A 21,191-nucleotide genomic window follows, 5' to 3' on the forward strand; every position below is an offset into this window, starting at 1 on the left:
TTGACAAAGTGTGAAAGTTTATAAATTTAACAAATTCTTGCACTTATTTTAATATACCATTGTGAGTCTAAAAAGGAAGTCATGCAAAAATGGTAAGCTTACAGCTACTTCGGTCAATATTTTATTATTATTATTTATCGGTCATTTCGGATTAAGAAAACAACCGTTTTTTGTAAGATGTTGGTTTTTGAATTCATCCACCAATGTTTTTGTAGTCTCAATAAGTGGTTTGATCGGTGCAAATGTTTGAAAAATTGTCTAATACACATACGACAAAATATGGTTGGAATTGTTGTCTGCTGTTTTACTTATAAAATTGACTTTGAATCAAGATAATCTGGAGGTTTGAAGAAACGGAGGTGAATTTAGTATGGTTGCTTTTCAGTTCCAAGAGTGGAAAAGCTTCCTGAAATCAAAAGCAAAGAAATCGTCTGGCAGGCAGATATGCAAGGCAGATAATAATCGTATCGACAACTATCCAATTCCCAAGAAAAAGTATGTCTTCTCTGACACGTGTCAAAGCCGGTCAAAGCGTAAAACACTGCTTGATAATGAAAACGCGACCACTCTTATACGAAATAAAAGATAGCCTGCTCGTATTGGCGTACTGACACAATGTATCAACTCTATTACGCTTATTTAGCTAAATATCGACTTTGATCATAGCGCATTTCAGTCATGGTCAGTAGCGTTGACAGGGGCGTCCAAGGGGTACTTCTGGATTTTAGGGGCCGTAATCTTTCCAGAGGGCCCGAAAACTTGAAGAAACTACCACTTAGTCTTTGGATGTAGGCCTAGTGCATGTTTCTTAGAAGTATCTTGATTTGGGGCCCGCGGATGTCATCGGTACCAGGCCCAAATTATTCTCTCAACGGCCCTGGTCATGGTTAATCAAATACAATTCATGCATTTGCATGATATCATATTTCTGGTTTTGCATGGGCCCTGTTAAAGGTGTTCATCACAGACATGTTTGGAAATCTTTTCTTTCGTTTTGAAGCGAATTTTTTTTTAATTGGTGTCTTTTCATATTGAAACATAAGTAAGCCTAATATCGTTTTGTTGTGCATACGAAGTAGAACAATTTGCCAATTATTTTGGCTTACCAATGTTCAGCACAGAAGCACTTCAAAATTTTAAAACAATGGTGAACTTTAACAAAGGCAAAATCCGTCATTAGCAAAATCCGTCATTTCTACATTGGTTTAATGTAAAAGTAAGAACCTACCTATGTAAAAATGACTGATTTTGCTGTCTGGGTCATTACAATGGTGACCTTTTGAAGCCCAAAGTTTCCCTTCAAAAATTCTATTATCCTGATGGTCTAACGAAGATGTACGCTCAAAGTATTGTTGACAGGCCGCTTTGGCTTTGTCAATCGTTTGTTTTTATGAGGATTTTTGGTGCTTTGCATGCTAAACTTCCTCTAAGTTATTTCCTTACCTGTTGAAACTTGATGAAAATAGTTTCATGTTCATAGTACTTTCTCAGTGCGTGCAGTCGTATATGTTTCGAGGGTGTCAGATTATTATCTGCGTTGTTTTCAGTATTTTAATTTGAGTGGGGATTTTTGAACTCTGGTCACGCTTGGAAGTGATCGAACATTTTTTTGGTAATCTTAACTTTACATTTGTTCAACGCATGTTTTTATTGAATTGATGAAAATCATGTCAATGTTGCAAACATATAAAAAGTCTTAAACAAACAAATAATACTTTAATTTGCTCGTTGGCTGTACTGTAGTAGTACGGTCTGTCAGTCTGATGGACGATAAATAGATACGTTGAAAGTAATTTTGCTATTATCGAAATTCACTGATGCGATCACTGTGCGTCGCTTTTTTACCCAAGAAATGAACGTCACTGAGTGAGTTAATCTTGTAAAACATTGGTATTTCTCCTGTGATACAATTCTTGCCTTTTTTGTTTGCCTCAGAACTTTTTCTTAAGCTCCATGCATTGCACATTACTGAAGCCAGATGCAGGGAACTGCTGTAAGCCAACCGGCAAGCTAGTTTGTGATCAGCGGCCTGCTGCATTTTGTTCAAAGAGCTCGTGATAGCTTTGAAGCTTTCGTGATAAGCAGTGTTCGCGTGGTCACAGTGAAGTTAGCTGACTTATGTGGTCACAGTAAAGTTAGCTGAGTTCGCATGTTTTCATCAGAGGAATTATTATAACGAAATCGATTTTTATTAAATTATGCTGAGATTAGATTGTTGTGCAAATGCCACCATTCGATGAATGCAATCTCAGCAGCAATGAAACTACGAATGCTACGATTTAAGCCAGCTTTTACAATATACTGTGGCAGGACTGCAGGAGCCTAGTACAGCACTTGTTGGTTTATAAGTTTGTGGTCTATCGCTTCAGGTTGTGCAACCATGATCATTTTCAAGTCAAGTCATGTTAAATACTTCAAAAATTGCTACCGATTGTGTCCTTTCTTGTGCAAAACGGTAAGGACAAGCCGAGCCATATGTGCATCATAAATAAGACACGAATTGAAAAAATGTGGGATTGTTTAAATCTCTTAGCATTTGTGAATTAACAAAAAACAATTATCAAGGCTATGAAGTTTGCGCTTGCGGTGTGAACCAGTAAAAAGACGACCATATTTTGTCCATGCAATTTTGCAGTAGTTTAGACGTTTTTGAAGGCAGTAGTTTTCCAAACAGCAAAATCCATCATTTTTACATTGATTCAACGTCTGCAGACGTTGAATCAATGTAAAAATGATAGATTTTGTTGCCTGGAAATTAAATGCTACTGTCATGTACCGGTTGGCGGTTGCTTACCCTTTATTGTAATATGAGTTTACTTCGATTGAACAAGAAGTTCTCGTTAAATTCAACTTTGATTGGCATGTGGAAGTCGTCGTCGTGTAACTGATTTTTGATGCCATGTGTTTGTGTAAACGCAGCTTAGCCAGCAAGACATTAAAATGATGTAATAATGAGAACTTTTCTTGGATTTGAACCGGTATTTTGATGGGGCGGGGGAAGTATACAGCAACGCCTTTTTCAATGCCTGAGTGGCTTGACTTGAGATTTAGCTAGTAAAATTGGTCACTTTTGCAGTGATTTAAAGTCTGCAGACGTTGAATCAATGTAAAAATAACGGGTTTTGCTATCTGGACGTCGGGTCGCATGATTTTGTACAGTTTTGATGTAATGGAACACAAGGAATCGTGTTTGAGTTTCAAAACAAACGGCGCGATAGTAGGTCAAATGACAGTTGAACGACGATTATGTAAACGATAGTATTTTAATCGTTGCAGGATTCGGGGGCAGTGAATGTTGGGGTTATGATTTTTTGGAAGTTAAAAGACCTGGTATTTGTTAAAATAATCTCCCTAATTTCGTTTCATCTAACTCCTAAACCCTCGATTCCACCTGTCGTTTTCACGACATGTCCTTTAACCCCATGCTAGGTTTGTAAACATGCAGTTTTTGAGTAAGGTCGTGCGAGTCTGTGTGTGAGAATGTGCTTCAAATATTTATTGGAAGCTATGCGAGCATGTCCTCATTGATGCTTTTAGTTTGATTTATACAACATGGCACGCCTAATAATAACTTCGTCTACAAACTTGAGGCTATAAGCATAGTAATATTTTTTTAACAAACAGAATTATAGAGTATTGGATTTATGTATTATTTAAAAAAAAATTAGCACTTTTAACTGCAAAGAAAATATTCAGCTCAACACAGAAGATCTTTAATAAAATGACACGGTAAGTAAGATTTTTTCTAGGTTAACATAAGCTTTTGAGCTGGTCTACTCGCTCGGACGCTTGCTAATGGAGTGTCATGTCTGAGCCGATAGATGTAGGTTCGGTACCCTGTCCAGCTTCGGGTCATCCCAAAGCCCTTAAAATGGTAAAACCAAATCTCTTTTCTGTCAAGCATGAAACATCAAGGAAGTCTTCATACTACAGTCCTAAAACATCCTTTTAACGCTCTGTGCATAACATGTATGTATCAGCTATATATAGATGCAGCACTTTATAAAAACACATAACACTATCAATCTAAGTATTTGCACAGCAGAATTATACCTATACCAATTTGTTTTAAAGTTTTTCAACATTATCATGTTACTGGCACTTTGTTAAGGTGATTGCTACACGTTATTGATACTGTACTTAAAATGGTAAAACATTTCTGGTATTATTTGTGCAAGTAGGCTACGCGTAATGGTATGTTGCGACCGTGCCATATTGAGGTGTTGCGACCGTGCCATATTTTAAACTGATTGTCCTGCTTTGGTATCATGCACGTTATAACGTCCGCGTTTTGTCGCTTCTACCTTTTTCTAGACCTCTGCTATGTTTGTCATATATTGTTTTTCGTTGTGATGGTCAGAAATAAAAACAAACTGAACTGAACTGATGTTGCACATAATAAGACAAAACAACGCTTATTGATTTTACTTTTCACACGTCCAAGAACATTGGACGTTGTCGTCTATTCAAAATTATTGCTAGATTTAAAAGCATCATTGAATTATCAAAGCCGCTGAGGTGCGATAACTTGATAAAGTACCGGTATACAAACCTACAGCTTTTCTTCGCAAGTGTGCACTAAAAATTTAATTTTTTTTATTAATATCAGAAAGCTTCAGTCATCCAAAATCGCTTCAACTTCTTGCTATGTGCAGTTTTAACGTCTAAATTGTAACGTTTCTTTTTCAACCAAAGATTTGAAGACACAAGTTTACAACCACTACGATCTTCGGTTTCAATGTCTTCTGAAAAATTTGATCATCCGAACATGTCTTCGACAGAAGATGATGGTGAAAAGTCCAGGTATTTTTTCAACTCAGAACGAAAAATCATGGTCATGCTTTCATATTGTACTCATCAGTCAATTAAACAACAAAAAGAGAAATAAGTACTGGCACCGTGCATATCAGATAGTCTCAGATATGTACTGACGAAGCCATATTGTGTATGGTGAAAGCTCTATAATAAACTTAGTTGGTTTTTGGTTTTGAAGTTTTATCCTCGGACTGACAAAGTTTTGATAGATTATTTCTGCTAGTTTCGCTTACTTGTAGAGACTTTTGACGCAGGGCCGGTTACCGAGATTGACAGATTGAAGTTTCCGATTGATGAAGTGTTGTTGGCGGGAATTTATTCCCTCCATTGGGTGCCGCTGAATGGAGAGCAGTCCTCAGAATGCGTTGCTCAAGCGCACACGCCGAAAGTCGCACCAGCGCCGCTTGATCTTGAAGCTTCTTCGTTCACGAAGTCACGAGCTAATCGATTGAGCTATCGAGGCGAACTTATATTCATTGATTTCATCAATTTAGTGTCATATTTTCTGCCTTTTTTAATGTTTCTAAGTCGGATATTTTTGGAAGTTTTGGGAATTCACATTAGAAAGCAGAGAGCAGGAATTATTGCAAGTTTAAGAGACTGAATGTAAATTGATATATTAAAGGTGCCATATTAGTGATAATCGAAAGTCTTTACGATATGTACAATACATGTCAGTCTAATGGTAAGCTAGGATTTTTTTGGAACTGCTCACTTAAGTTTACAAATAAGCTAGCTCTACAGTTTAATTTAAAGTGCTTTAAGTATACATTTCTCATAAAATTGCATGTATTATAATTCATTATCGTGTAAATGCTGTTTTGTACAGTGCTGGCCGAGTATTTTGCACCACCTAACTACAAAGTTGGTTGCTTTTAAATTGCTTCAAAGTCTGCAAACAAATACGACAAGAAATGTAAAGAGGGCCAGTTTTATATTTCTGGATTTTTTTCTATAACCAATTCTCTGAAAAAGCTAAACGATACACTTCAAGAGGAAAACAACGAACATCTTTTCCATTGCTATAGATCAGTGGTTCCCAACCTTTTTGTTGTCACGGACCCCTTTAGACAAATTATTAATTCTGCGGACCCCTATCTAAATTTTGTCTGAAACTCAATTAACATACTATTGACTATTGTAATAATTATGCTACTCAACTTCTGTACTGTGTCACATTGCAATGCCGCTATGACTCCTGCGGAAAATATCAGGTTAAATATTTGCTCAGATAAGAAAATAAATGAATTGTTCAAGAAATGTCAGCAGTATTTGAATTTTAAGGTGACCCAAAGTGCCATGCCAAAACTTTTTCAACGTAAGCAAATTTAATGAGAGAAATGAAAGTAAAAAGATCGCCTTTTTCCAAAATTCATCAAGGTAATCACGGACCCCCAAATGCTTTCTCACGGACCACGATGGGGTCCGCGGACCCCAGGTTGGGAACCACTGCTATAGATTGAGTTTCGCTTTTATAGCAGCATGATCGTTGCTTACCTCACAATCTTTTCCATTTTTCGTCTGCGTGGATACAGCTTTGGGAAATAATATTAAACATCGATTTAAAACAAAACAAGTGCCAATAATAGTTTTTAAAAAAAATGGTAAAAGTACCACCTTCAAATAATCATCAGTTGGAGCTATCTTTAAACTTTACGTGGTCTACATTGATCGCCCTATACTTCATCTGCAATACCGTACTTTGTTTTTTTCATAGTCATTCAACAGCCTAGAATTAAAGTCCAGAGGTAATCTATTGTTTTATGAACGTTATTGTTGTTCAGAAATGGTGACGTGGTAGTGCGAAGTTGCTCAAACGAAACTTGCAAAAATGAAGTCTACCGATGCACGTCTTATACTTTGTCCTGGTCAATCCTTCCATTGTTCCTCGGCCTCACTTCAGCTGCTGGATTTGTGATAACGTAAGCATAAATTTCTCATTGTTTGTTCTTGTATAAATTTTAGTGTTTTTGATGAGTGAGTTTTTCTCAAAATAAATTACCAAGAAGCTAATCCGTTTCACGAGTTGATTTAACGTTTTCACACATTAAATCAACGTAAAAAAGGCTGATTTGCTAGATGATGTTGCCAGCTTCAAGTTAAATGACCTATTGACGGGTATGACCCTGGGATGTGGTTTCCACAAAATTTCCAGCATATATTTATATCTTTTGTGTTGTGCGGTATGAATACAATTGATTACGTTTGGAGAGTGTTTAAAACAAGCATTTTTACCCTTTTTACCCCTTTGACTGAATTTGCAGATATTTTTTTGCCAAAAGCAACTGCCATCTTCAGAAATGGATTTTGCCATATCTCAGGTAAGTCGATAATAAAACCCCGTAGATTGTATACTTGAATTATTACTTCAATTACTGCAAACTAACGCCTTGTGGCTCATGTTGTGCCTTAGTTTAAGGTTTCCTGAAAATACAATATACAATTATTTTCTACAGTTATACAGGTACCGAATATCCAGAATCAATGATCTTCGGCTTGATTTTGAATACGGAGGGATTTTTAGGTATGACTTGCTCCTATTTTGACGCTCCACTGCTTTTATGACGTTCACTCAAATGATCAAAACTTTTCCATCTGTTCATACCACGAAACTATAATCTCCTGCTGAGTGTTGCTAAATTACCGTGTTATTTTCCCCCACGCAAAAGTTTGTAAACATCGATAGGCAAGGTCAAGAGTTTCCGTTTGTCTAAAAAACTTATTTTCAATCAGCTGAAAAAATACTGGGTTTGGTGAATGCACTTGTTTATTAAAAAGATTTAGTGCCACTGTTCTTTATTGGAAGCGCATTTGCGTCAGCACAATTCTAGCTCATTGACGATACGAAGACTTTGTGATAATTTTTCACCGGTCCTTTGTTATTTCTTTTTTTTTATAGTTATTTTTCTATCCATTTTTCAGGTTTGATTGTTGCGTTCTTAGCCTGGCGCTATTACCAGCATATGGGACAAAGTGGTTGCTTCAATCACATCACGTTATTGTTTGGAGGCTTAAGTTGCTTCGGGGTGATAATGGTGGGCAATTTCCAGGTAATTGTTCTGCCTAGTCTGTTGGTTACTATAGTGTAACTTTGTGACAAAAATGACCGTTTTCTTATTTTATAGCATACTAATATGTTGAACTTGCAACCAGATTTTGGTGACCTTAAACTTTTGTTAAAATAACGTTCATTTTCGTCAGACCAACGTGTTTGCATGTTTCTCGTTTGGTGGCTTTAAAGATGTTTGGATCAAATATTCTCATCGGCCAAACAGTAGCCTACGTAGTGAATACCCAACAAATTTAAGATGAATTTTAGTCAGAGACAAGCCATAAGCGTATGCCTACGTTTCCCAAAAATGTCAACAAACCCATAGATTTTTAAAGCATATATGTACGCAGGTAACAAAGGCACAGGTTCCACACTACATTGGTGCCGGATTGGCTTTTATCGTTGGTACAGGGTACGGGATACTTTCAAGTGTCATCAGCAGACGAACGACCAAAGTCGCCAAAGTTTTGCCAAAATTTGCAACTTGTGTGACTGGCATTAGAATCGGCATAGCCACTGTCATGGTCATTTCCTTGATTTGCCGTAAGTTGAAGATTAGTGACGTATGCTAACAGAAAAGTTAAGTCGGAGGTTCATTTTCCATTGAGTTCGTTGCTTTTACATTTTTATTAACTGCTTTACGTTAGGACTGTTTGAAACAAAAATATTCCATTCGATAGAATTTTTTGAAGAATTTTTTTCTTACGCCCCGACAAAAAAGCTGCTTCTTTACACCGATTTCTTGCTTTTTATTTTTTATTGTTTATTTTACGGTTAATCAGTGAGGATTTTCTTCGTAATTTACAAAAATTTTGACCCGAAAATAAAAAAAGTTCCGTTAATTCAATATTCTAATATTTAATGGGTCTCATCGTCACCACAATCATGCATTATCGCATTAGTCGTCAATGATGATAAATAGGTACTCTGGTACTCCCCAGCTTTTGAGACTCGTCCCCAAATTTGCGATTTTTAGTTTAATCAACTAAAATAAGGTTGGTTCATAAACACATTTGGTTTTTCGAAAAAGTTTTTTTGGGTATTTTTAACCTCATTCTTACAATTTTATGGGTATTTTTAATCTCTTTCTCACAATTTTTTGAGTATTTTTAATCTCTTTCTCACAATTTTATGGGTATTTTTAATCTCTTTCTCACAATTTTTTGAGTATTTTTAATCTCTTTCTCACAATTTTTTTCGGTATTTTTAACCTCTTGCTCGCAAAATTTTTTATTGGTATTTTGATCCCCGTTCTATCTCTCCACGCTCTTGTAAGTTTTTACTGTGGTGTGATTTGCATCGTGTCCACTGTTGCAGGCTACTTTCCATATTTTCCAAATATGTAAAAATATCATGTTTGTCTCTGAAGTGGTATAAAACGTGTGACGTCACGATATAAACACTTTATTAACAATGATACGAGTTAATATTGTATTCAACCGAAGTTGTAGCTGCTTTACTTTAATTGTCGTGTAGTAAAAGCCGCCGCTACAATTACAACTACAACGGTATTAAAATTACTCCCTGAACATTTTGTTGCGTATGCTACTGGCGGTAATGTTTTGAAATAGTTTGTAATGGTTGAATAACTTGACGTGACAGAGAACATCTTCCAGAAGGTATCTTTGTGACTTGGTTATGCAGTAATGATGTTCCTTTTGCGTGCACAATGTAAAATGTAGACTAACGTCCCTCTGACGTTATCTCTAACGTTATCCTTTGTTTGATCGTGTTTATTTTTAAAGAAACATAGCACGTTAACGCACCAGTGCACCAGTTTTATGTGCACTTCAGCCTCCATGGCCATGTGGTCAAACATGAGTGTTTGAAAACAAAAGACGCACTTATGTCACTTGTTACCAGGGGCGCAGATGACAAGATGCATGAATGAGCAAACTTATCCTGGCAAGTAAACGTTGCTTACCAGACTTCTTAATCGCTTGTATTTTTACATCAAAAGACATGGCCAGGGATTATTATTAGCAACGCTTTCCCTTTAGTCCAAATCTCTGGTTGGGTTACTACTCGTAATCTGGTTTAAATAATAGGGCCGTGGTTATTAAGCGCAACGTTTTAAATCGGAATAGTTTGTGGACATCATGGGCTACCCAATACCTATGCATCTCCAAGCATTTTTGTGGTCACATTTTTGAACAGATGTGAGAAAAAACATCTTCTGCAGCTTTGTCCGAAGTCGTCTGTGCACCTGTAAAGTACTTGTCGCTTTACTGAGGATCAAGTGAGCCGTCACCAATTAAGTGTAGAGCGCCGTACAATTACAAACACATTCAGATTGAACAATACGTTCAAAGTTCAAACTCATTAATGTATTTTTTTATTTGTTTTTGCAGTGACTGGAGTTGGAATGTCGAAAAATCTAACCCATCGCAACAAATCACAGGTGAGGGTCAGGTCAATAGACCAGCGGTTTTCAAACTTTTTAAATCTACGTCACACCAAAGAATTTCGAAATCTCCCGCGGCACGTTACCTTCCTACATCATTTTGTTGTGTTGAAACATTACCTTTCATCAACCTTTTCATCGAACCAGCTACGTTGAACAAACTATATTGCACATGACAGAAGTTACTTAGCTATATTTTGAACAATGCATACCAGTAACATTTACTTTTACTGCAATTGGAGCAGTGATGGCAGAGTGGAAGCTTCTGTCCACGTGAATTTGCAGTGCAAATGTTTGCCGCTATAGCGTCGACTAACTGGTTTAGACTATTTTAGAGACACATCCTTTTTGCAAACATCTCAAGATTAAACGATTTACGCAGTTAATTATATTGGCAATTTATAGTAACTTACTGAATAAATCACTTTGCAGTTTTGCGCTACGGCTGCATCATTCAAATCACCAGACTTTCGCGGCACATATGCGACGCTCTTGCGGCACACTAGTGTGCCATGGCTTGCAATTTAGGAATCTCAGCCATAGACCACAGCAATAGGACGATGAAAAAAAAGCATTAACTGTGTGGTGTGATTTACTTTACATATTACTTCAAGCAATTTTTTGATTTTGAAGTTGTAGTTTTTCGTAGGTGTTTCAGTCCAGGGATTTAGAGGGAGGCATCTCTCGATCAGGGTTGAGATGATTGCAATTGATCGCAACAACTTGCCTACTTTGTGATTAAATTATTTAAAAATTTCAAACAGTCGTCTATTACTACCACTACACATTTTAAAATGAATGCAGCAGTACAAAATGGTTGCAACAACTTGTTTTAGCAAAAGCTAAACAAAAAGGGAAACGCACGTGTATGAAAGCCGTGAGAATTGGAAACAGGAAGTAGATTCGGATGCTGCTGGTTCTTAAGTGCGTGTATGTTTATCGTTTAACAGGATTTTCAAAGATTTGAAAGGGTGCTCTACTGCTGATGGGGCACTCCTGGTGGAATATCAATTTCAGCACCGCCCTTAATAAATTGGTCGAAAAATGTGCTTAACTTATAGAAAACCCTACATATTATATATCTTTGGAAAGAGTATAAAACTTGCAATCAAAATATGGCACTTAAATAGAGGAAAAATGTTTCTGTAAAAAAAAATGTTAAAGAAATGCAAACGTTTTTCCTTTTTGTTTGTAACTTTTGGAACCGGTAGAAAATTTAATAAGTCTCAAGGGAGAACTTATATCATTCCTAACTTTTGCTGGCATTGTCGCCATTCCTTACCCATATAACGATGAGAGATTTTCTTCCACAGGTGTAAGCTATATTTAACAAATAGATGAATTTTCAATTTATGTATTAGAAAAACTTGACATATTTGCAATGTTGTTGTTTTTTTTTTTTAATTTTAATTGAAACTACACAGAAAGAGCTAAAATCCTCTCAGATCATTTCTCCAATATTGATATATATTCATTATGCCTGCAAAATTTCATGCCATTCTGACAAGAAATAAATGAGTAGTTGTAAATTGAGTAGTTGAAAATATCAAAAAATGTCTTGCGAACAAGGCTTACTGTATTATATAATATACACTTACTATATTATGCAATATAGCAAGCCCTGCTTTCGAAGAAAACAGCATTTGAAAAACACCAATTAAAACACAAACTGCATTATTCTCATTGATCACTGTAAGCTTTGACACACAAAAAACATTGAATAGAGTCAACATTTTACCATATTCAGAATCCTGATGAAACTGACTGCTTTTTAAATACAAAAAAGTTTTGATAAAAAAATTATTTCCACTAGGATTGTCCCCTTAAAGTGGGTTTTTCTAATTCCCTTTTGTCTCTCAAACTTTCTGATTTTATTTAATTTAACATTTTTAAAGGGCAATTGGTTTCATGTACGTCCATTAGGGTGCAAACTAAATAATGGCTTATTTATGAACTTGGCAAAAAAAATCATTGAATTTAAACAAATCGATCGGTTTTCCAGTTCAGTAATTTAGAAAAAAAAGTAGAAATAGTTTGGATAAGAAGGTAAAAAGTATGATGAAGTCTATTACCAATAATAACAAGAATGAAAATCGTGGAGAAAAATTTCCGGAGAAAAATGCTTTTTTATTTCATGTTTCATTTTTATCTTGCAACCCACGGAAAACCAAAGATAAAAAACTTGCGAAAAAAGAACAAAGAATTAGAAAAAGTAGAAATGAAAAACTCGACCTTGAATTTGAGACTGGCAAATAGGCTTAATTTATAAATTTGAATAAAATAGAATGACCTTGCACCTGGATATTATTTGCGTAGGCTGCCAAAATCAGTTAGCCTCCCACGCTTACTTGATCGTAGGATTGCCTTGAGCGCTTTTTAGTATCTTGTCTTAAACTTCTTTGCTACAACCGGCAAGTGGCTCAAACTAGCAAACTACAACAATATCAACCGACTTTCCGTCTAGCGTGTATAGACTACAAAGAATGCGTTGTATTTGTTACAGACATGAGCAACATCACCGCCTTTCTACATGAAACAAAACACACTCCCTCGTTATTTAAAAAAAAAAAAATCTATAAAAAACTAATCTGAAAATATTTGTTGCGCAGGAAACTGTCCCAAATGCAACGCTTGAGTTGTCGAATACTTCGTGCCAGGGGGGTCTCAACAACGTATCTGCCAATGCTCGTAGCGTTGACCTGCTGGGCGCCATCATCGAGTGGTTGCTGACGGCTTGCCTTCTGATATGCCTCAGTTTGTACGCATACGAATTTCGGGTAAACTCTTGCTTTTATATTAAATGCATTGCATCATCATTACATCATCTCATCACGCCTATCGTAGACTAGGCCTTTCGGGATGTGGAATGAAAAAAATTAAACGAAAATGATACTGCGTTGCTCTTTTGAAGTGAGACATTTGTTTAGTTCAGGGGTGACGAACCTTTTTGCGGTCGCGGGCCACTTTGTCAATTACACATGAGTTAACGGGCCACACAACTTTTTAATCGTAACCTACTATGAAATCTTTTAGAAGCGACTCAAGATATTATTCATGAAAAGTAACAAACGGCAGATGAAAGTAATAAAACCCACACAGTTGAAATTATCTTACGTAGAATCGAAAAATACAATAGTAAAAATTAAAAACAAATCAACTTGAGCAAAAAGGATAATGCAACAACAGTAGCCTACTTGCACTGATAATGAAAACAGTATTAATTTTCGAAGCGTTTGCTTTCATATGAGTACGATTTCTTCTTTTTAGCTTTATCCTTTTTGCTCAAGTTAACTAAATGTTTCCACCATTATGCTTCGAAACAACAAATCAGTTAATGAAATTTCTTTTTCAAACAACAAACAAAAGCCCATATGCGAACCATACAGCTGAAGCTATCTAATGCAGTATTGAAGCATAAAATATTAAAAAATAACATTGAAGCATTGATTTTTTTTGTTTTGTGGGATTTTGGGAAAGTTTTTTACAAGGTGAAGTTGGTGAATAGTGTTTCACAACATTACCTTATAGCTTTCCTATTTTCTAACTTTAAACCCTGAAAGTTAGTGTTTAGGGCAAGAAAACAGCAAAGGAAAGGTGTACCAGTGAAGGCATAAAAAGCTTTGAGATGTCTTTTGTCTTTAATGCATGAGCGAATGTCAAATTGTTTTGCGGGCCGCAGGTTCGTCACCTCTGGTTTAGTTTAACTAGTTTATTTACTGCTTAGATCAGAGGAAAATGGAACAAAATACAAATGAGTTAATAATAATTTGATATGAAAGCGAGTGGATTCAAGGATGTTTGTCTTTCAACCACCAGTCATGAAACATTGCTCGGTCATGTTTTTAAAATAAAATTCAAAGATATCTGCTGTTAAAACTAACCTATTTTGTTTATTGCAGATGTTTCGAAGCGTGAAAGTTGTGTTGCAGCAACACAATGGTCCACTTTGTGCTCGACATCACAACGGTAAAATGACCAACAGTTCAAGCTATAGCACTTATGTACCTGCATCTTCACTTTCACAAGGCAAAGTCTCAAGCGCACCCTTAACGTGTTATTGCAAGAATGAATTTCGTGATCAACACCGCTTTGTAGAATCAAGGTGCGACTTTGGGGAAAGCAAATCGAAGTCATCGAGTACTTCATTGCACTCTTTGACTAAGCCTCCTTGTCATAACACAACGATTGCAGACAGCGGCATAGGCGATGACGTGCCTATGGTGGGTAACAACCGTCTTTCTGCATCTCTAAATTTTTCTCAAACTCTAAAGCATTCTCGTTCGATGCCAAACATAATTGCAGTTGAAACTGTTTGACTAAGGCAGATATTTATTTTGCTTTCCAATAGCTACTGTATGTTGTATAATGCCATGATGAAATGAGGCATAAAACTTTCACAAATTTGCACATAAGCTGCCATGTTTCTGCTACCTTGCTTCGTATTCAACGCATTTACAAAAAATATGCATCGGGGGTTTAAAGAAAGTTTTCTTTCACCATTCCATCGATGCTTTCCTTGTTCGTTTGTAATCGAAATGTAATGTATTGCATACTGAAATGACGCACAGTTTTCACAAAAGTTAGACCGTTTTGACTGGAAGAATAGACGTTTGTTTGCATTTGTGTGACATTTTCCAACAAAAAGAGCATCAACATCTACGAATTATTTTATGTTCCAGTGATCGAAGCTTTATTGTATTTTTGTGGAGTGGAAAATTTTTTTCACGGTCGAACTTTCAACTTCCAAGATATAAATAAGCGCTCACTATAAGTGTCGAATTGCCGCTTTTCAAACGTGATGTGCTTCACATGTATGCCACGTTTGCCATGTGTTCCTGTGTCTTCCGTATCGAAGCTTACTGACATGCTTAATGTTGCCGTTGACAAGCTTTTTTTTTGCTTTCAGTTACCTTAATTTAAGTTTTCAACGACCACCTGTAAATCTGAATACTAAAATGACAATTCAGTAACAGATCACATTGTGTTTTATCTGACTGGGAAAAGCACTACAGTAGCCTACTCTTCACTTATTGAGTCAATCTCGGTGCCGGACGATTTTGGGTTTAAGCAGGTGGGCCTATTAACCGTGGACTTATTAATCATAGACTACTGTATTAAGCATGGAGGCTTAGCCTGCAATGGTTTCAGACCAATAGCCTTATTGCAGTAATTTATGAATTTGGTCAATGGTTTTACAAGTGGGCCTACGTTAACCCAATATATTTATAGCATAAAAAATTTATTTAAATTTTTTTGTGATGTTTGTTTTTTTGTCAGGTTTATTTATGTTTTGGTCATGCGTTTGCCTTATTGCTTAATGTTATATCAATAGTCGTGTATTTTATGTTTCTTTCCATATGCACTTTCTTCATTTTTCTCGCGTTCATCAATAAAAGACTTTAATAATCTGTAAACGTTGAAGTCAGCTTTAGATGGGTCAATCTGGGGTCAATGCTTCGAGGTGGGTTTGAGCTTCACTTAGCTCAGCAGGCTAGATTTCCTAAATCTTCACATGAGCCAGTTTTTCTTTGTTAATATATCTCATTTGAAAAATTTGCCTTTCTGAGCTATCAAGGGTTTTTCGAGTCTGAGTAAGCTAGCAGCCAGTAATCTACAAAAAAAAAAACAGAGCTTCGAAATTCCGACCAATCAAAAATATCAATAAAAAAGACACTGCAAAATTTTGTGCAAAAAATCAAAAATGGCAGTTAGTGGCTGAGAGAGGCTTTTCTGGAGAAAACGTTTTCATGTCTGTTGTTTGTTTGGGGTATTTTGTGATTCAATAACTTTAACGACGCACACTTAGCCTACGGTCCATTTGACCATAGCCTTATTATCAAAGCTAGATTTCTGTAGTAGCCGGAATCAAAAGTTTTGTTTCTACGTTGAAATGAAATTTAAAATCATTTTTGATGAGAACAGAAAGATTACAAATGTTTCTTTTTTTCTTAGAAAGTTGTAAATTGCGTTTATTGTAATTATCAGAAGCGGTAAGCTACAATTTGAACAAAGAGGTACTTTAGAAGCATATATATACTCATCTAGTGGCTTACGAAAGATTTGGTAACGTGAGGAGGTCATTCATTTAATTTCACCATTTGTGACAAAGACTTGCGCTTTAATATCTTTTGTTACTAAAATAATAATTAAAAAATGGAGGATGGAATGGGCGTGACTCTGTAACATGTACCATGTTTTTAACCCTACAACTCAATACCTCCTGGTCCCGTCTGGCTGGTGGAGATAAAATCTTAACTCACAACAAAGATAAAGCTGACTACTTTAATGAATATTTTTCTTCAATTGCCTCAAAGCTAGTTGATAAAATCCCAAACAAAACTTCACAATTTTCAGAATACCTTTCCAATCCTATTAGTAAATCAATTTTTTTACAGCCCACTACCACTCTTGAAATTAAGCAAATTCTCTCTTCCTTTCAATCCAAACTAAGTTGTGGCATTGATGAAATACCAACAAAAATTATACAAGCTTCCCCAGACAATATATTTACTGCACTTGCACATATATTTAACCTATCCTTAACCAATGGCAACTTCATATCATCATTCAAAACATCTAAAGCAATAGGCTACCTGTATTTAAAAAAGGAAAACCAGAAGACTGCAGTAATTATCGACCTATCAGTTTATTACCATCAATTTCAAAAGTACTTGAGAAAATAATGTACAATAGAATATACAATTTTCTAGAAGGCAATGACTTCTTCTATGGTCAGCAGTTTGGTTTCAGACAAAATCACTCAACAAGTCATGCAGCATTACATCTCGTTGATAAAATTTCAAATGCAATTAAAAGAAAAGAAACAACACTAGGTATATTTTTGGACCTGTCCAAAGCATTTGATACTATTGATCACCACCTTCTGCTAAACAAACTTTACTATTTTGGTATTAGGGGTATAGCCCATGACTGGTTTAGAAGTTACTTACAAAACAAATTTCAAGTTGTAGAAGTATCTCACTCAATGTCTGCTAAACGAGAAATATGTTATGGAGTACCACAAGGATCGATCCTTGGACCACTATTATTTTCAATCTATGTTAATGATTTTTCGAGATGTTTAGTACACTCTGAATCTATAATGTTTGCTGACGATACCAATTTATTCTTTTGCAGTAAAAATTATGACAAACTTTTCGAAATGGCGAATGAGGAAATGACAGGAGTAACAAACTGGTTAGCAGCAAATAAGCTATCACTGTTACGGCCAATCTCTGTACAAATCAAACGTCATATAAAACCGTTCAAGTCTACTGAATATTACGTCATGGAAGTTGCTAGAAAATGTGCCAAAATTGCACCATCGTTCATAGACTTGTGTCAAACTTGTTAGGACTTGTTTGGGCCTGTTTAAACATGAATGCATTGGTTCACTAGCTTTGGACACCTGTTTTGAATTGCGTGACAATTGATTTCACTATTGCGTCACAGTTACTTTCTACGTGAATTTGAGATATTGATATCTACTCTGGTCATTCGTAAAATGATTGTTTGAAAGTTGGCCGCACATTTAACTGTTGGCTTAGTGCTTGCTAGCTGGACAAAGGTTCCGTCTTTTATCCAATTAATCTGTATTGTAGTGACAGTTTTTTTAGAGGTGTAGGCGTTACACCTATTTTCGATAGCCTCGGGCTAATTTTACTGGAATACACTGTTTGAATAGACGTTTCGAAAGTGTGTTTATTTTTGGGTCATTGCATGCAGACGAACGGATTTGGGAATCTTACGTTACAATTTTCCCACGAAGAGATTATGGTTTACCGCTGTGACCATAAAAAATAAAAGACAATTCTCTGTCTAGTGTTTGGCACAGAAGCACTTAGAAGCAAAAAATAAAAGACGAAGTTTGTAGTTGGTAGGCTAAGAAGCACTTAGAAGCAAAGAAATAATAAAAGAAGATCTTGTTGGTGGGTAGTCTAAAGAAGCAAAGAAAATTAAAGACATTTCTTCTCGGTAGGCAACTGAAGAACTTTAAGCTAAAAAGTAAAGACATTTCTTCTCAGTTTGGTACAGAAGAAAAATAACTTTGACATTTATTGGCAAGAAAGAAGATTAAAGGCAATCCATCTGTGCTTGAAGATTCAAGTGGAAGAATCCAAGCAAGTTTTGTGGACGTTTGGACTTCACATACTCGTACAGCTACGGTATCGTGCATTTAAATTCTTTTTTGTATTTTTACGGTCTTTGCAGTTAAGTTTTTTATAACTACTGTAATTTTGTGTGTTTGTGTAACTTAATTTTTTAATTGTTAAATTTAGCCCTAACATTTAATATGTCTACACTCGGTGGTGACAGGGACTCGACCGCCGTCGACTCGACTGAGTTTAAGCCTGATGATGTTCTTTGCGGTCGGGCAGGCCATTCTGGGGAGGGACCCATTAACAATGAGGCTAAGTCAGTTCGAGAGGCCCGGCATCTTAGACGGGATATTTTGACTCAAATTGGGAAACTTTCTGTAGCCCTAGGTTCTTTGAGTGATAAGCAGGAACTGTTAATTTTTAGATCTAAGTTATCTACTTTAGAAGAGGAATTACGGCATTTCCATGCTCTCTTGAGTAAAATTTTTAACTCTGCAATCTTGGCAGAACTTCGTGATAGGGTAGATCCCGAATTTAACTCGTTAAAAAATAACTTCGAACAAAAAGAAAGTGAGTTGTCAGATAGGTTGGATGCTGACATACATCCTGAGGAGAGCGCCTCAAATGTAAGCACTAGAATGTCTGAGAGCTCGTCACGGATAGTTGCACAAATTAACCTACAGTTAAGACGAGAGGAGCTCCAGATCCAAGCTGAGGCCGAAGCAAGAGCTGCTGAGGCCATCGCAAGAGTTGAAGCCATACGAGCTGAGGCTGCCGCACGAGCAGAGGCTGCCGCAAGAGCTGAGGCCATACGAGCTGAGGCTGCCGCGAGAGCTGCTGAGGCCGAAGCGAGAGCTGCTGAGGCCGCCGCGAGAGCCGAAGCTAGAGCTGCTGAGTTCGCACTCAAAGACGCTCAGTTGAGGGCCGAACAACGTAAAGAGGTAGTTTTAGCTGAATATCGTTCTGAGTTGGGCTCCCGGCGTAGCTCTAGGAAGGGCTCTTCTAGGCATTCCAGAAGTGAACATCAATCGCAGTTTAATTTACCTAACCTTTTCCACACGCCTGTTCAATCTGTAAGTGGACCTGTACAATCCACATGTTTTCCAGCTGTTTCAGGAGGTCTCAGGGCCGCGGCTAAGGGTCTTCCGAAGTCTGTAGAGCCAAGGTCTGCAAACTACAACCGAACTCCTCCCCCAGAGCGTACAGGTCACGGGGCCGCCATTAGCAGTAATGCTTTGCCCCCTTCAAAGTTTTCTGCGCCGCTAGTTGCTGATCGCCCAGCTACACGTAATTTGGGTGGTTGTGAGAGGCGTATCGTGTCTCCTGATTTTAACGTGTTTGAGGATCGTGATCGGGCTGTGCATGTGACTGAGCCCACTCAGCCCCTTAAGGGATATAGCTTGTCTTCTCCCGCTAAATCGAGTTCTCAACAGCAGGATTGCTTTTTTGAATACCAAAATAGTAGGACGTTCGTCGATAAGGCGGCCTTGATTGGTTACGATGGTAATAATATGCCATTTGTCTTCTTTAAAAATCGTGTTATGGCCTTGATGGCAGCTTCGCCCTTTAAGGGAACTCGTTTGACTTTGTTGCAAGCAGCTTGTGTTAGAACAGCTGCACAAACGATTGCTAATTTGGTTTCCGACACTCCTGGCTTGTCAGAGGAAGACAGGATAGAAATGTCGTTAGCTCGCTTGTCCCAGCGTTTTGGGGTTCGTGGAGGTCTTTTCGCAGAACCAGAAATTAGAAAGTATCGCTATGGTAGCAAATTGACTTCTATCTCTTCCAGTGATTTGAAAGAGTTTAAAGATGAATTGTCGCAGTGTTTGCTTTACGCGCAAGCTTATGGTCAGCGTGATAAATTAGAAGGACGTTTTGTTTTGGATTTGGCTAAGCGACTCCCGTTTGACGCTAAGCAGCGTTATCTTGACTTTTTAGGTGATCAGTATGGTAGCACTGAGGAACCTACCTTTCAGAGTTTGTTTGATTTTGTAGTACGGGAGGAAACGCGCAAGTCGACTGATTTTAGCATTATGCTAATGGGCGATTCTGGTGAGTCGCAGCATTTTAAAAAGTTTGGCAAAGGAAAATTGCCTTCATGTCCGGTTAGGCAGACGTCGGTAAAACCCCATGATAATGTGATTTCAGGGAGTTCGCAGTACTCGACTGCTGTTGGCGCACCGCGCGGCGGTGTGGCCAGACGTAGTGACATACCGGCGTGTTTTTGTTGTTCGTCACGTGGTCAAGTTGAATATCATTTTTTGTCTAATTGTAAAGAATTTTTGCGCTTGACACCTAAAGATCGGAGAGATGTCATTGTGAAAGCTGGCAAATGCTTGAATTGTTTGCGCCAGCATATGGTTAGAGACTGTAATCATGCAAACAACTGTCGTAAGTGTGGGCCTAACAACGATAGGAAACACTATTTTCTTCTGCATGATTTTTATGTGACGTCACGTGATTCTCTGGATTCGGTCGGTAAAGATGATGCTGGTGCCAGAGTTCCTGTGCGTAATGTTAAGATTGGAAATGTTAAAGCAGCCTTTAACCGCGTTACTGCTGCTCGTGTTTTGAATCCAATGACTGGCAAATCGAAGTTGGTGTATTGTCAGCATGATCCTGGTTCGCAGTTGACCTTTGTTTCGAGTGACTTGGTGTGCGAACTTGGTCTTAAACCGTATGATAAAGCGTCGTTTAAAATAGATACTCTGGCTGGTCAGAAACCTACTTGTGCTGACCTTGTTAAACTCAACATCCAGTCGTTAGAGATTGATGAACTGTTTTGTGATATAACCTCGGTGGTTAACCCAGCTTGGGCTGA

The 21,191-nt window shown here is 37.2% G+C and overlaps 1 protein-coding gene across 1 annotated transcript; it reads left to right on the top strand.

The window, feature by feature from the left end:
* The first annotated feature begins 3,628 nt into the window (after positions 1-3,628).
* Positions 3,629-15,679, top strand: LOC145768782 (uncharacterized). Its single transcript, XM_082580373.1, has 10 exons — positions 3,629-3,729; positions 4,696-4,803; positions 6,600-6,737; positions 7,080-7,136; positions 7,272-7,339; positions 7,738-7,865; positions 8,218-8,410; positions 10,219-10,268; positions 12,881-13,048; positions 14,171-15,679. The coding sequence occupies exons 1-10, from the start codon at positions 3,722-3,724 to the stop codon at positions 14,585-14,587; spliced, it is 1,335 nt and encodes a 444-aa protein (XP_082436499.1). The 5' UTR covers positions 3,629-3,721; the 3' UTR covers positions 14,588-15,679.
* Positions 15,680-21,191: the final 5,512 nt, after the last annotated feature.

Source organism: Aplidium turbinatum, chromosome 4 (assembly GCF_918807975.1).
Source record: "Aplidium turbinatum chromosome 4, kaAplTurb1.1, whole genome shotgun sequence".
In the NCBI taxonomy this organism is placed as follows: domain Eukaryota; kingdom Metazoa; phylum Chordata; class Ascidiacea; order Aplousobranchia; family Polyclinidae; genus Aplidium; species Aplidium turbinatum.

Bases quoted from the DNA above. Each gene is read 5' to 3' on its own strand.
- LOC145768782 (XM_082580373.1), top strand. The intron at 7,137-7,271 runs GTAAGTCGATAA...TATTTTCTACAG, and splicing joins TGGATTTTGCCATATCTCAG to TTATACAGGTACCGAATATC. The intron at 13,049-14,170 runs GTAAACTCTTGC...TGTTTATTGCAG, and splicing joins TGTACGCATACGAATTTCGG to ATGTTTCGAAGCGTGAAAGT.